Here is a 13,167-nt window from a genome sequence, read left to right on the forward strand (position 1 = left end):
TGTCAGCAAATCAAGGCCCATGCAGGTATGAAACTGTCAGGATGTCAAGGACCATACAAGTCTGAAATTGTCAGAAAGACAAGGCCCATGCTAGTCTATCTGGATTACTGCAATTTCAGGTCTCTTGGCTCTTTTTAATTCTAGTTTTTAAAGATAATTGATCATCTGCTGGGTTTTCCGCTAATAAGACATGTATATTTTAGACACAAAATGCCAAGCTTCAGCAAACAGCTTGCAGTGATCAGGTGGTCATGTGTAGGCGTGAGGGGGATGGAATGGGGACAAGGGAGGGATAGGGGGCTCAGCTGACTAACTACAATGACCCTGGTCTTCTGTGATACTGTGACTAAGTGTCAGCAGCTGGTCCTCTACAGCAGTCAAGGGTGTGTCCCCCATCTGATTTTGAATTCAAATGCAAAGTGACTCACTGTGATATTTTGTATTTAATTCCAAAGGTTCAAAATGATGCCATTGTTGCAGCCGCAGTCGTTTCTTAATAGTGCCTGTCGTTTGAAACTTTCATATTTTTTCAAAACACATAGTATGCCTTTGTGTGGATTGCCTGCATTTTGCCAGCACAATGTAAAACAGCCTCACGATTTGGTAGTCTGAATGTCACACTAAAGCTTTATGGTTTTTCAAAATTATTTCACAGCAGTTCATAGCTGTAGAATGGTGTGACCAATAGATTAAGAAAAATATATCTGTGTAAGAATAGCCTAACTTTCAAAAGTGATAGAGTGAGCTTTAATTTTACGCACTTTTTGCAATATTCCATCAATATCATGGCAGGAGACACTGGAAATGGTTCCAGTGTACAGAGACTGTTATACAATGGTCATACAAGAGCACTAAGTGGACAGTGTGGCTAGGGTCTTAGCCAAGTACATTATAGTTTTGCTAGTCAAAAGGTATGGTTTTAAGTTAAAAAATTAGCACAATGATTATTTAGTATTGTTAAGAAAGAAGTATGTTGTTGAGGTTTTATTACTAACAGTTTGGGTATCTAGGTCTGTGAGAAGTAATGTCACAAACAGATGAAGTTGCTGTGCCGAGTTAGTGCAGAGAGGGACCGAGGGAGGGAGGGGATTCATTTTTTGTGTATTTAATATTTTATTGCTGAGTCCATGTTACAGGTGGGGACAAGATGCCAGGGAAATCCTTGCCCTCTTTTGAGGAAATGACAAGATATAGGATTGGTTTGGGTTTATTGACAAGATGCAACTTTCATTTATATCTGCTGGGATTCTTTTATAGTATCCACGCCAGGATTCAACCTGGGTCCTTGAGCATGATGAACTACCGCTGGGTTAACTGATTGCCTACAGAAACTGGTCATCTTAAACAGATTGATAATTTTCTAGGGAGGGTATAGTCAACAATATGTTAACATGAAGTCATAGGCATAGGCACTGCCACTATTGTTGCCTTGTGATGAGGTCAGTGTCAAGGGACAACCTCCTGTAATGACCTCTCTGACCCCTGTCATGACCTCTTCTGACCTCCATGCTGTTGCCCTCAGACCTCTGTCATACCTGTGGGCAGATCAAAGAAAACAGCACAACAAGACATCAATATCAAGATTCTACTTCAATAACTTTAAATGGCTCACTTATAAGGTATTTCCGTGTCTGAAGTTATTTTGAGAATAACAAAGTCTCTTTGTGTTAAACTCATAAGGACATGTAACAGTATTGCACTATGACTATACCATACTGTAGGTCAGAAGTTATCTGTTGATCCAACAAAATATGGCAAAGATTACTAGCTGCCAAAATAAAGCTGTAAGACTGGTGGTTGCAATGTTGAAATTTTAAGCTCCTCTCACTCTGAAGCTATTTCCAGAATAAGAAAGTTTCTTTATGTCAGACTTGTAAAGACTGTACCAATATTGTACATATGACTGTACAGTACTGTGCTTCTATAGTTCTCACCTGATCAAGCAAACAGATTACTAGCTGCCAAGATAAAGCTTCAAGATTGCTCACAGTTGTGAGGTAGCTGGTTGCAATGTAAAACATTCAGTTTCACACATTTACAGGTCTTTTGGCTTGTCACACAGATGTGTGAGTGTCATATTTGTGGTTTTAGGGTGTGTTTCACAAAGAGCTCTTACACTAACCGCTAAATGCCTTAGCATTTGGCTAAGTCCCAGGCATTTCGTTTCCTTTAGTAAACCCATATTTACAATGGGCATTGTCTAAGCTGTGTTGGGTCAGTACCTGTGGTGTATATAATACCTTTACACACTTGGTCAGCCATAGGTGGGCTTTAAAGAACAAGCACCTGCTACCTGCTGAGGAGGTGTATTTATTCACTTATTTGCAAGAGCTCCTTCAGAAACCTGGACTTACAACTAGTCTCTGAAATTGACATATTTTACAGACAAAAAGGTTCATAGTTAAAAAAAATGAAATATTTTGAAAAGGATTCCTGAGACTTCTTTCATTCTTGAAAAATCTTGAAAATCTAGAAATTACGACATTTTCTAGACTGGCATTAACTTCTTGGATATATTTGCTTCAGCATCTGTATAACAGACTATCAGAAATCCACAGTCACTTAATGTCTTATGAATGTTTCCCTTGTTTGAGGGCGTACTCATGTTATCAGGACCTGTGACGATCTGGGGTTAGAATTTGTTTAGAGAGGCACATGGCATCGTCTCCCAACTGCATAGATGGATCTCATGGCAGGGATGGCAATTTTCCACTGATCTGCACATTTCTTCAAATTTTATTTAAAATTGATCATTCTGAAAACCCCCTTTTGATAACATAATGTTAGATTTTCAACTGAGTCCAGATTTGATTATTTACAGTTGCTGCCATATAGCTGGAATGTTGCTGAGTGCAGTGTAAAACTAAACTCACTCACAATGTTTTAGTGTCACTTGTCCCCATGAATCTTGTACATTGTTTGCCAGTTGCATTATACGATTGATGCTCATTATAATGATCACTGGATTGTCTGGTCCAGACAGTATTATTTATATACGACCTGCATGCAGCATAAAAAACCCCAAAACAACCAACCCTATAAGTTATTCCCTTCTTCAGGACTTGTTGAAGTTATCAGATCAACACCTTCTTCAGAACACAAAACCTTTACACTTTGGCCTCGGTGTTGTGCGTGTCAACCATGCCTGATACAATTACCCTGTTGACATCCATTCATGGCCACACTTTGCACTGAAGAGCACATTGCTTTGGAATTGAGAGCAGTGTTTCCTCAACAGCCTAATGAAGGAACTATTTACAAGGGAAGTTGGACTGTTTCACAAAATCATGAACTAGGTCATATACACTAGTGTTAATTGTTGAAGTGTTGAAGTAGAAGACATTTAATCAGTGCAGCGATATATATGTGATGGTTAGGCAGTTACTCTGGTTTGACAAAGGCCCTGTTGTCATTCCAGTTGTGTTGTGTCTGCTTATGAAGTGCTATTTGGGAGCACCAGTTTATTGGAAGTTGTCATGATGTAAAACACAATAGATGTATTTTTATACTGATATGGTGATATTTAAGTCAGAATTATTTACAATCTATTTAATGTCCTCAAACCTAACCCCCACCCTCTGGTCTTGTTATCACTGGGATCTTTGGGTCATAATAGAGAACCTGGTTTGATGTTAGAATATTGCTGACTAGTGTGAAACACTAACCCACTCACTCACTCACTCACTCACTCACTCACTCACTTGCCCACCCACTCACTCACTCCACTTCCTCACTCTTTCACTAGATTTAGTGTAAAGTTTCATGTCTATTGTAGACATTCCAGTATCTGTTCCTGTCAAAGGTTTGTACCATACATCTGAAGTACAATAGTCAAACTGTACTAGATGTTCAATTTGTAGACATGGTGATGATGTTTCAATGAAGATGATAATGAGGGTTGTGAAGTAATGTCAATTCTGGTAGTCACACTGCTGTCATGGTGCCTATGTGGCATGGTCTCCTCTGATAAAATACCCCATCCAGCTCTCTGTTGTTTCAGTCGTATCATGAGCCACATAGTCTTCAGGGAGGTAGCTTTGGCAAGGCCATCTACTTCACAGATGGCTACACAATCTGTCGATACTAAGATCTTATCAGGGTTAATGCATATACACAAAGCGAACAGTCCTCAAGCCCTTTGTGGGGAAAGATGAGCTATTTATCATAAATTGATTAACTGCACAGACATTATAGTGTAGTATATTTGTGGTCCACTTATTTGAATTGATCGAAGATTGGTCGCAGTGAGACAACGAAGCAATCGAACATGTTTTCTCATAATAAACACAAACAATTTTGGAATACTTGTTTGCATCAACAATATTTTTTCACAGGCTTTGTTTTTTGTGTGTCATTAAATTTACATTTCACAAGGACTACATGATTAATCCAAATCATAATTGAATTTACCCTAAACACTAGTGTTATAGCACTTGATGATATACAGACAGATACATACATACATACACACCAAGTCTGAGAAATAGTTTCAAAATTTTGGTAGCCAGTCTGGATAACTAGGCCTGAAAGTTACTAACCCGTAAAATACTTCATAACCTGGCATGGTTTAAATTATGTGATGACATAACAAGTCGGATAGAGTGATGTATTTACAAAACGACCTCATGAAAATACACTATCCAGTTGGCCAGTGTCCATAGTGATTTACTGGCCTGACTGGATTTTTACTAGGAAAGCGTTAGTGGGCAAGTGGCCATTTTGCACACTGCACACCATATCATATGAATAGTCATCAGTCGTACCCTGTATTAGGAAAATACATATTCCTGGAGTATGGGTGTATATGCCAATAAGTCCGTCTTATCAATCGAATAAATGTTCCTCAGCTTGTTCCATCAAAGACATTTTGCCATGACATTTTCATGTGGAATACTATTTGCAAATTAATTTCTACATGTATTTTAGGTTCAAATAATAGCAGCTCTCAGTACATAGTTTCTACCAAATATACTGAAGCACACCAAAAACATTGCACTACATACAGTATGTGGCAGTTTACTGGGATAGCAATAATGCCATGCGAGCCTAAGTACCTGACATTTTTAGATCACTTTTACACAAAAAATGTCAACCAGGGTTTGGTTAATGGCCAGTACTAGAAAATGGTTCCCTGCTAATGAACATTTGAATATATTTATATGTAAATTTGAAAATATTCGAATATCATTGTCAGCAAATTGGGTATCTTCCATGTTTTCGTGTGTTGATGGCACATCTAGTTTAGCTACAGTGCTGTGGCTCCATTTCTGGATGGGCTGTAGAACTCTACGTTAACATTGGAGCAATGTTTTGTTACATTGAGTGAATTCATTTAGTGGGTTGTTGTGCTCAGTATTCTATCATTAATCTGATAGAGTGAGGGAGAAATTGAGTTTGCAGCCCAAATATTGATCATATTTTGAAAAGTAGTTAAAAGTTTCTCCTGTTTTATGTGTAGCATTGTGGATTAGCCAGATATTCCGTGTACAGAGGACATATTGATAGTTCAAAGTGAAGATCAGGTGTTACACACAACGGGTTTCCAGTCAGAGACATTGATTTGTGTTGTCAGTCAACGCAAGAATGGATGGTCATCACGTACCTGCATTGATCGAGAATCAGTCGATAGAGGGCAAACAGATCGAAAGAACTTCACTTAACTTTCAGCAGTTTTCTCCCCTTGTCAGGGAGGATTTGAAGGCAGGTTGACAGCAGTCCAAGCAAGCTGTTTTGAGTCTGTTGATTGTGGTTTTTTAGAAGGATAGTGTCAATCGTCTTAGCGCTAAGATTACTTTGTGAAATTGGCGATGTTTTTGTTGTGGTTGCATGGACAAAAAGACAAGGGATTGGCATTCTCTGTGGAGTACATTGAATCCTGAAAGTTAAGGATCATAGATGTTTGGGGGGATACTCTTTAGCCAAACCCACATTTTAATAAAATATCCCACAAATATCCATGAATACAGGACAAATTTTATGGATAGCAACTTCTTGGGTTTATTTTCACGACGTTTCGGGGCTTATCCTAGCCCCCTCATCAGGTTGAGCTGAACTGAACCTGAACCTGATCAGCTCAACCTGATGAGGTGGCTAGGATAAGCCCTGAAACGTCGTGAAAATAAACCCAAGAAGTTGCTATCCATAAAATTTGTCCTGTATTACTACGCCAACTTCTAAATGCCTTTGAACAATCAAATATCCATGAAGCTGAAAACGTGCATTTAACATTTGCATGTGTGTGCATGTGCTATGAATGTGTGGGGTATGCCTGTTTGCGTATGTGCATGTCTGTGTCGGTGTCTACGTCCATGTCTGTGTATGCAGCTGTGCCTTCACCCGTATATTTGGTTTTGTATTAAAAGCTGTGTTGTATGTTTGATGACAGTATGGTGAGGGATATAAGTGAAGACATGTTTGGTGTTCACTGGCCTTGTTGATACACTACTCTAATGAAGTTTAAAACATATGAGTGTTTCCTGTCGATGTAGTTAAGCTATCATGGTGTCCCTTTAATTAAGGGGCGGTGGGGTAGCACAGTGGTTAAAGCATATACTCGTCAGGTCATAGGCCCAGGTTCAAATTCCCCTCATGAGTACAATCTGTGAACCCATTCCTATTGTCCTTTGCCATGATATTGCTGGAATATTGCTAAAAATGGCATTAAGCTCGACTCAGTCAGTCTTTTAAAATATTTTGAGCAATATATATAGAAAGTATCAACAGTTTCAGAATGAAAAGTAAAATGGTCAGTCTTTTTGTATCTAGAGAGGCTGAAGGTTTAGTATTAGTGTGTTGATTGTTATAATAATTATCCCTGTAGAGTTGATTATCTACATGACAGTGTTGTTTTCTATGTTTCCAGGAGGTCCGAGGTGGCAGATCCCATCAGAAGCTGGGCTTCGTGGACTTGAATCTAGCTGAGTTCGCTGGGTCTGGGCAGCAGACACGACGCTTCCTGTTAGAGGGTTACGATGACAAACACAGGGTAGATAACTCAACACTGACTGTCTCCATTGAGATGCTGCTCATATCTGGTGATCCTGTCTTTAAAGTGTAAGGACCATTTTCCAAAGAATTTTGTAATGTTGGTATAGTCTTGTTCATTTGATGTGAATATTGATAAGGCCTGTACTTGGTATTAAGCTCAAAGTCCTCAACAAATGTTGCGAAAAATTCACAGGTTTGATGTTAAAACCTTGCAGGCTTCTGTTAGTCTTCATATATAGTTTATTGACATAGATATGCATGTAGATTGTGGAGTGATGTACTTTGATAACATGGTCAGTATTCAAAGCAGAGAGAGAGAATTGTTTAATTGCATGTTAGGTACTTCTGAGAATACTTTCGTAAACTATCTCCTAAATTTAGAAACTTCTAAGAAATCACAGTACAAAACAAAATGGAGGTTATTTTCCCTTTCTGTTTGTACAAGGCATCTCACTTGGAGTCCTACGTGAGTGCCTGGTGCGTTGATAGTATACTTACGTTGATAGTATACTCAAAAGTGCCTCAAGAATAAAAAGAGTTCGGTCTTTGACAAGGCCACATGCAGTGATCTAATGCTTTGCCTTTCGCGATGCCAAGTCTAAGCTCTCTGTACACTTTGACAATGATTTTACGAATGCTTCCAACATCTACTTCAGTCACGCTACAGTGAATAGTGTGATATATTTTATGACTGCTTCAGTAAATACAGTACATGACAACAAATACATGAAAATCAATTATTATGATACAGCCACAGATTAACCACCAGTTCTGTCTGATGTTAGAGCACCCCTCATGCTTTGTATGTTTTGTCAGGCCTATCAAAGAAATCCTTAATGTGCCGGAGAGCAAGGAGGGACAATCAGCAGAGTGCCGTCTCGGGGACGAGTGCAGTGAGGGCAGTCTGGCCTCCAACAGCAGTGGCTTTGGAAGTTTACCAAGGAAGGAAAAATCCAGTACAATTACCAGAGGTTAGTGTCCTGAAGTCAACTGAATAGGAACCCAAGAGAAAGACCCATCAAATTGTGATTGTTGTGAGAGTTGATTAACATTATTTAGTTCAAGATGTTAAATGGTCTTCATACCATCACCCACAGGTTTGTTTCTTTCAGACTGATCTACGATGTTGCTGTTGATGTCTGTCCAGGTTGTCATTAATCCAGACTCAATTATTCTTTATTGAACTGTCAACTCATGGGTGCAATATTACACATTGTCAGACAATTAAAATGTATTGTCTTTGAAAAGGTTAAGAAATGAGTCACAATGCATGTTTGACATGCCAGGTAATCCTTAACTGTGATATGTTATTTGTAGATCAATCCGACCCAGAATTTGTTCGCGAGAAGGAGTTTGAGAAGTGCCACTCGCGGAGTTCGAGTTATGCAAGCCAGCATTCACGGGGTTCAGGGTACGGCTCTCTCACACACAGTAGGCAGTCAAGCGCCGGCAACGAGATCTCTAGCACTCACGTCAGGTGCGTAGTCTGCTTGTAGCGCCCTCTGTTGTCAGTCAGTGAGTGCTGGCACCCATACAACCAGGCTGAAAAATTATAATTATAAAAGAAGGTCGCCATCTTTGTTTGTACAGAGAAACAGAATATATTTATGCTGGAGATTCTATTTAAGGTTCTGAGTTTGAAAACATGACTACAAGGCACCATTTGTGCATTATGTGAGATTCAGTATAAAACTTGACATATGAGAATCGATTTTGTGATTCATCAAAAGATAAAAAATTATTCCCATTTGAAACTAAATGGGTTGTATAAGATGTTTCACTTTCCGTATATCTTGGATAAAAATACCCTTCTGAAAAGTTGAGTGTTATAAAATGATGCTTCACGTTAACAGTATTTCTTGAGTTTAAAATACCCCAATCAAAAGTTGGTTGTGTATACTTACTGTCCCCAGAAATATAAAACATGGAACATCTTATACAGACATATTAGGCAGTGTTTTGGGGTTCTTCAGTCCATCAACCATTTTCATAAGACAAGAAAACTAAAGTAACTGCAAGATCGTGCTCTTACTATCAATATGATTATATTTACCCTTTGATATACATACAATATGTAATACAGATCTATGAAAAGTTATTAGTTAAGTACTATCTTCAGTGTTATTTTTGTGAATAGAATGGATTGTGACCTCTGGTAGATAATTTGTCAGCCTGGTTGCTATAGTAACTGCAAGTAGATGCCTGTAGCTCATCACAGTACACTTGAGGCATTTGTTTATTTGTCTGACTGTTTTGAAGTTGGAAATTTTTAATATGAAACTCTGTTTCAAGATGGGACCATATGAAATAAATTGTTATATGGCTCGTCTTAGATCTGTGTATCTATCAACCATTTCAATATATCAGACAGACTTTTTGTTTCGTGACAAGTGTTTTGTGTATTAATGTTAAACATTAAGTTGTTTATGTTTGTTATATTTCTCTATATATTTAATGTAACTCTGTTTGTTTCATTATGTTATATTGTTTAGTTAGTAACCATGGTAACAGTTACATCAAATGTACTATGTTCCTCTTCAGCCTTCCAACAATGCAACTTCCAGACACAGCGTCTACTCCGAAATTTCAGCGTTGTAACTTCCTGTAATTTTATATTTAGTTTTTTGGGCAAACTCTTCCTGTGTCTTGGTCTCTCCTGCACTGGTGATGGTTTTATTCTGCTTGTCAGTTTCTTGTATGCTGTGACATCATGCATCTCAATCATCAGAATAATTCCACCAAAATCATATGCTTTACAATACTAAATTTTCATTTTCACTTGTCATATTTTGCTGGGATTTGGATTAAAGAAGGACCAGGGTGTAGAGATTGGACCCCATTGGATAATTGTGATTGGAAAGGATAATGACTGAAAAGAAGGCCGTGAGGGAGTTAAGATTGATACTACAATGTGCCGTTGAGATGTACATGGCATGTACTAGTTGCATGGATATGTGCACTATATGAATATAGTAGATAATCATCGATAATAACAATAATTGTGATGAGATTATTTTATAACATGAAAGAGGGACGAGGGTGTAGAGGTAGGGCCCGAGGGTATAATATACTGAGATAAGTTTATAACCCTAAATTTGGGTGCTTTTGTTTTAAGAAAAAGTGTTTTTTTTCTGCAGCCTGACAAAGATATGTTCTCACCCATGAAGAATTAGGTTAGAATTGATCTTCAGTAACTCAAGGTTGTCGTAAGAGGCAGCTGACAGTATTGGCAGTCAGGCTTGCTGACTTGGTTGACATGTCATCATATCCCTAGATTGATGCTCATGTGCACATATCAATTTTATTTATATATTTTTTTTTCATTTTAAACAAATAATTTTGACTTTGCCACGTCCCAATCATCCATTTGTCCACTATAAGAATTAGTGTCTTTAAGAACGAGTGTGACAGAATCTCATTAACATGTGCTAAACTCGACAAGCCATATTTCTGAGAGAGAAAAAATGAAACTGTTCCTCACTCATCACATTTTTTTCTATCAACAATTTAAAAAAAACACTTATACTGCCCTCGTCATTTTTGAAAATATGCGCCTGAGAAACATTTAAATTTTTTTTATGCAGTCTAATAGAGCAAACAAACTATTTTTTCTTTGCATTAGTTTTGTGACATTCAATGAATACATATTCTCATTGTAGACCATGAACTCCCCAAACCCTCTAAACCAACAGCAGGAGCTGTTTTACCCTTCCTGTCATCCCTTTAAGTCGTAAACCATTTATTCAGTCTGATTATTGTCAGTTCACTTACCTGTAGAACAGACTAGATAGATAGAAGTTGGTTCAGCATTAAGGTCATTGAGCTTTGTGCATAGAAATGTAGACACAGAGATATGTCTCAACTGACACAATCATTTATACTAACAGTGTTTTTCTTGCCTTGCTTCTTCAAAGTATTACTCAAATCCAGAGAGTTATTCTTTCTTTTACACAGATGTAGCTGATTCAGTGTAATGGGGCATTTGAATGACAAAGTGACAAACTATTCTGACAGCCTATCAAAAAATGACCCATTTTCAATTGCATTGAGTTTACATAGTCTTACATTACCTGTTAGTTGTTACCTACGTCATTGCACAGTTGGTGGGACAGTGGAGGCAGCCTAGTTGTTAATGTGCTTGTCATGTCATTTCTGGTGTCCCCCGCTGTGATATTACTGGAATATTGTTGAAAGCAGCATGAAATCAAACTCACTCATTCCATCTGAACAGGCGATATGAATTGATGTATTTGCATAATGTAACCTTGCGAAAGGTCTTTTTGCTGTAATAAATGGATAGCCTTAAATCTTGTTGAAGGAAAAATGCAGACAATGATTATGTCAGAATGTTAAATAATGCATTGTGTTTCATTGAATGCTTACATCACAATCACAGGTAGACTTTTGATTTTCCTTTCCTGAATAATGTTGGTTTTTTCATCATAGCAAAGAGTAGTATATGTAGCAGTAGAAGTGATCAAATAGCTGGAGTGTTTTGGAGTTATTAACCTCATAGTAACCATGGTAACACTGAAAATGTTGACATGGTAACAGTCGTAAGATGACACTTTAGGTGTAGAAAACATTGTTTATTTTCATTCATCATTTGTGTTACCCCCTGCTGTGATATTGCTGAAATATTGCTGTATATCTCAATCACTGTATTGTCAGAAATTTCCTGATGTAATATACTGATGGCATTAAATAGGGTACATTTTCCGAAGGTGTAAATGTCAATTTGTAATACGAAAATTTCTGTGTGCACCATACTCATGCTCGTTTGTTTCACAACCAATGTGATAAACATGTAAGAAGTGCATCACTTCAGGATTTCTACCTATGAGAAGCCTACACACCATGATATAACTGAAATATTGTTCTAAGCGTTGATTGTCCCATCTCACCCACTCACTCACTCATCATGACAGGCATGGCATGGTGTTTATGTAGGCCAGAGCCCTTATTCTCGAAACATTTGTAGCCCTATGGATTCTTAACCTTGATCGCAGCCATTGTGTTATGAATCGGCTCAAGAAGTTCGCAGGTTTCGGGATATGCTAGCCTGGAACTGATACCGTTGGTGGGTCACCGCACACTGTCTTCTATACTCACACTATAAGAAAGGGGATACAGCAATTCTCTTACGTGCAGTATGGGAGATTTTGATGCATGCTCAGTTTCCATGGCAACCATTTAGCCTGGCTTCTCATTAAATATGGAGTGCCATCATGAATAACATTAGTGAAAGAACACCGGGCAAAGTTGGAGCCTGACAACCATTTCGAGACGGTTTGCTTAACATGCATTAAAGTAAGTGAAGTGGTAAAGAAACTGGCATCTAAATATGTCACCATGTTATGGCATGAGGTTTTTTTATTGGTGAAGAGTCATCACAATATTTTCAATATTCAGATCAATAGCCCCTTTGAAAAATGGTGGCCAGGTGCCCAAATGATTGGGTGATCAGGTTCAGTGCCATGGGGGACTGCATGTCAGTATACCTGGATGATATGAATCATTGCTCATAGTATCAATCACTGGATTGTCTGGTCCAGAACCTAGTATTTACAGGCTGTGGTCATTGATGAAGAGATACCTTGGGGGGTGGTCTCATATGTGACAAACTCTGTGTCAGAATACTGGATTATAGTGTCAAAGTATTGCAGGAGATTTTAATAACATTTTTAGACAATAAATGTTTATTGATGTAGTGATAACTTGAGGTGTAGCCTTATGTTTGACAAAGCCTGTGTTTCACATAATGAATTATGTAAATCACTGGATTATAGTGTCAAAGTATTGCAGGAGATTTTAATAACATTTTTAGACAATAAATGTTTATTGATGTAGTGATAACTTGAGGTGTAGCCTTATGTTTGACAAAGCCTGTGTTTCACATAATGAATTATGTAAAACACTGGATTATAGTTTCAAAGTATTCCAAGAGATTTTAATAACATTTTTAGGCAATAAATGTTTATTGATGTAGTGATAACTTGAGGTGTAGCCTTATGTTTGACAAAGCCTGTGTTTCACATAATGAATTATGTAAATCACTGGATTATAGTTTCAAAGTATTGCAAGATATTTTGATAACATATTTCGGGAGATGAGTGTTTATTGATGAAAGTTGAATAAATTTCGTCGTACATTTAACATGTTCTTTTAACATGGGCTATG

The 13,167-nt window shown here is 37.8% G+C and overlaps 1 protein-coding gene across 4 annotated transcripts in view; it reads left to right on the forward strand.

Moving 5' to 3' along the window:
• The window catches only part of LOC137273472 (early estrogen-induced gene 1 protein-like), a 63,073-nt gene that overhangs the window by 35,212 nt on the left and 14,694 nt on the right, over positions 1 to 13,167 (forward strand). For 2 of the 4 annotated variants that reach the window (XM_067806173.1, XM_067806174.1), the window contains exons 3-6: positions 6,863 to 7,053; positions 7,804 to 7,958; positions 8,305 to 8,464; positions 9,529 to 9,591. In XM_067806173.1, coding sequence (XP_067662274.1) covers positions 6,863 to 7,053; positions 7,804 to 7,958; positions 8,305 to 8,464; positions 9,529 to 9,591 — 569 coding nt within the window. The remainder of the gene's footprint in view (positions 1 to 6,862; positions 7,054 to 7,803; positions 7,959 to 8,304; positions 8,465 to 9,528; positions 9,592 to 13,167) is intronic. The other 2 variants (XM_067806175.1, XM_067806176.1) reach the window with 1 other exon arrangement.

The sequence above is a fragment of the Haliotis asinina genome, chromosome 2, assembly GCF_037392515.1.
Source record: "Haliotis asinina isolate JCU_RB_2024 chromosome 2, JCU_Hal_asi_v2, whole genome shotgun sequence".
NCBI lineage: Eukaryota > Metazoa > Mollusca > Gastropoda > Lepetellida > Haliotidae > Haliotis > Haliotis asinina.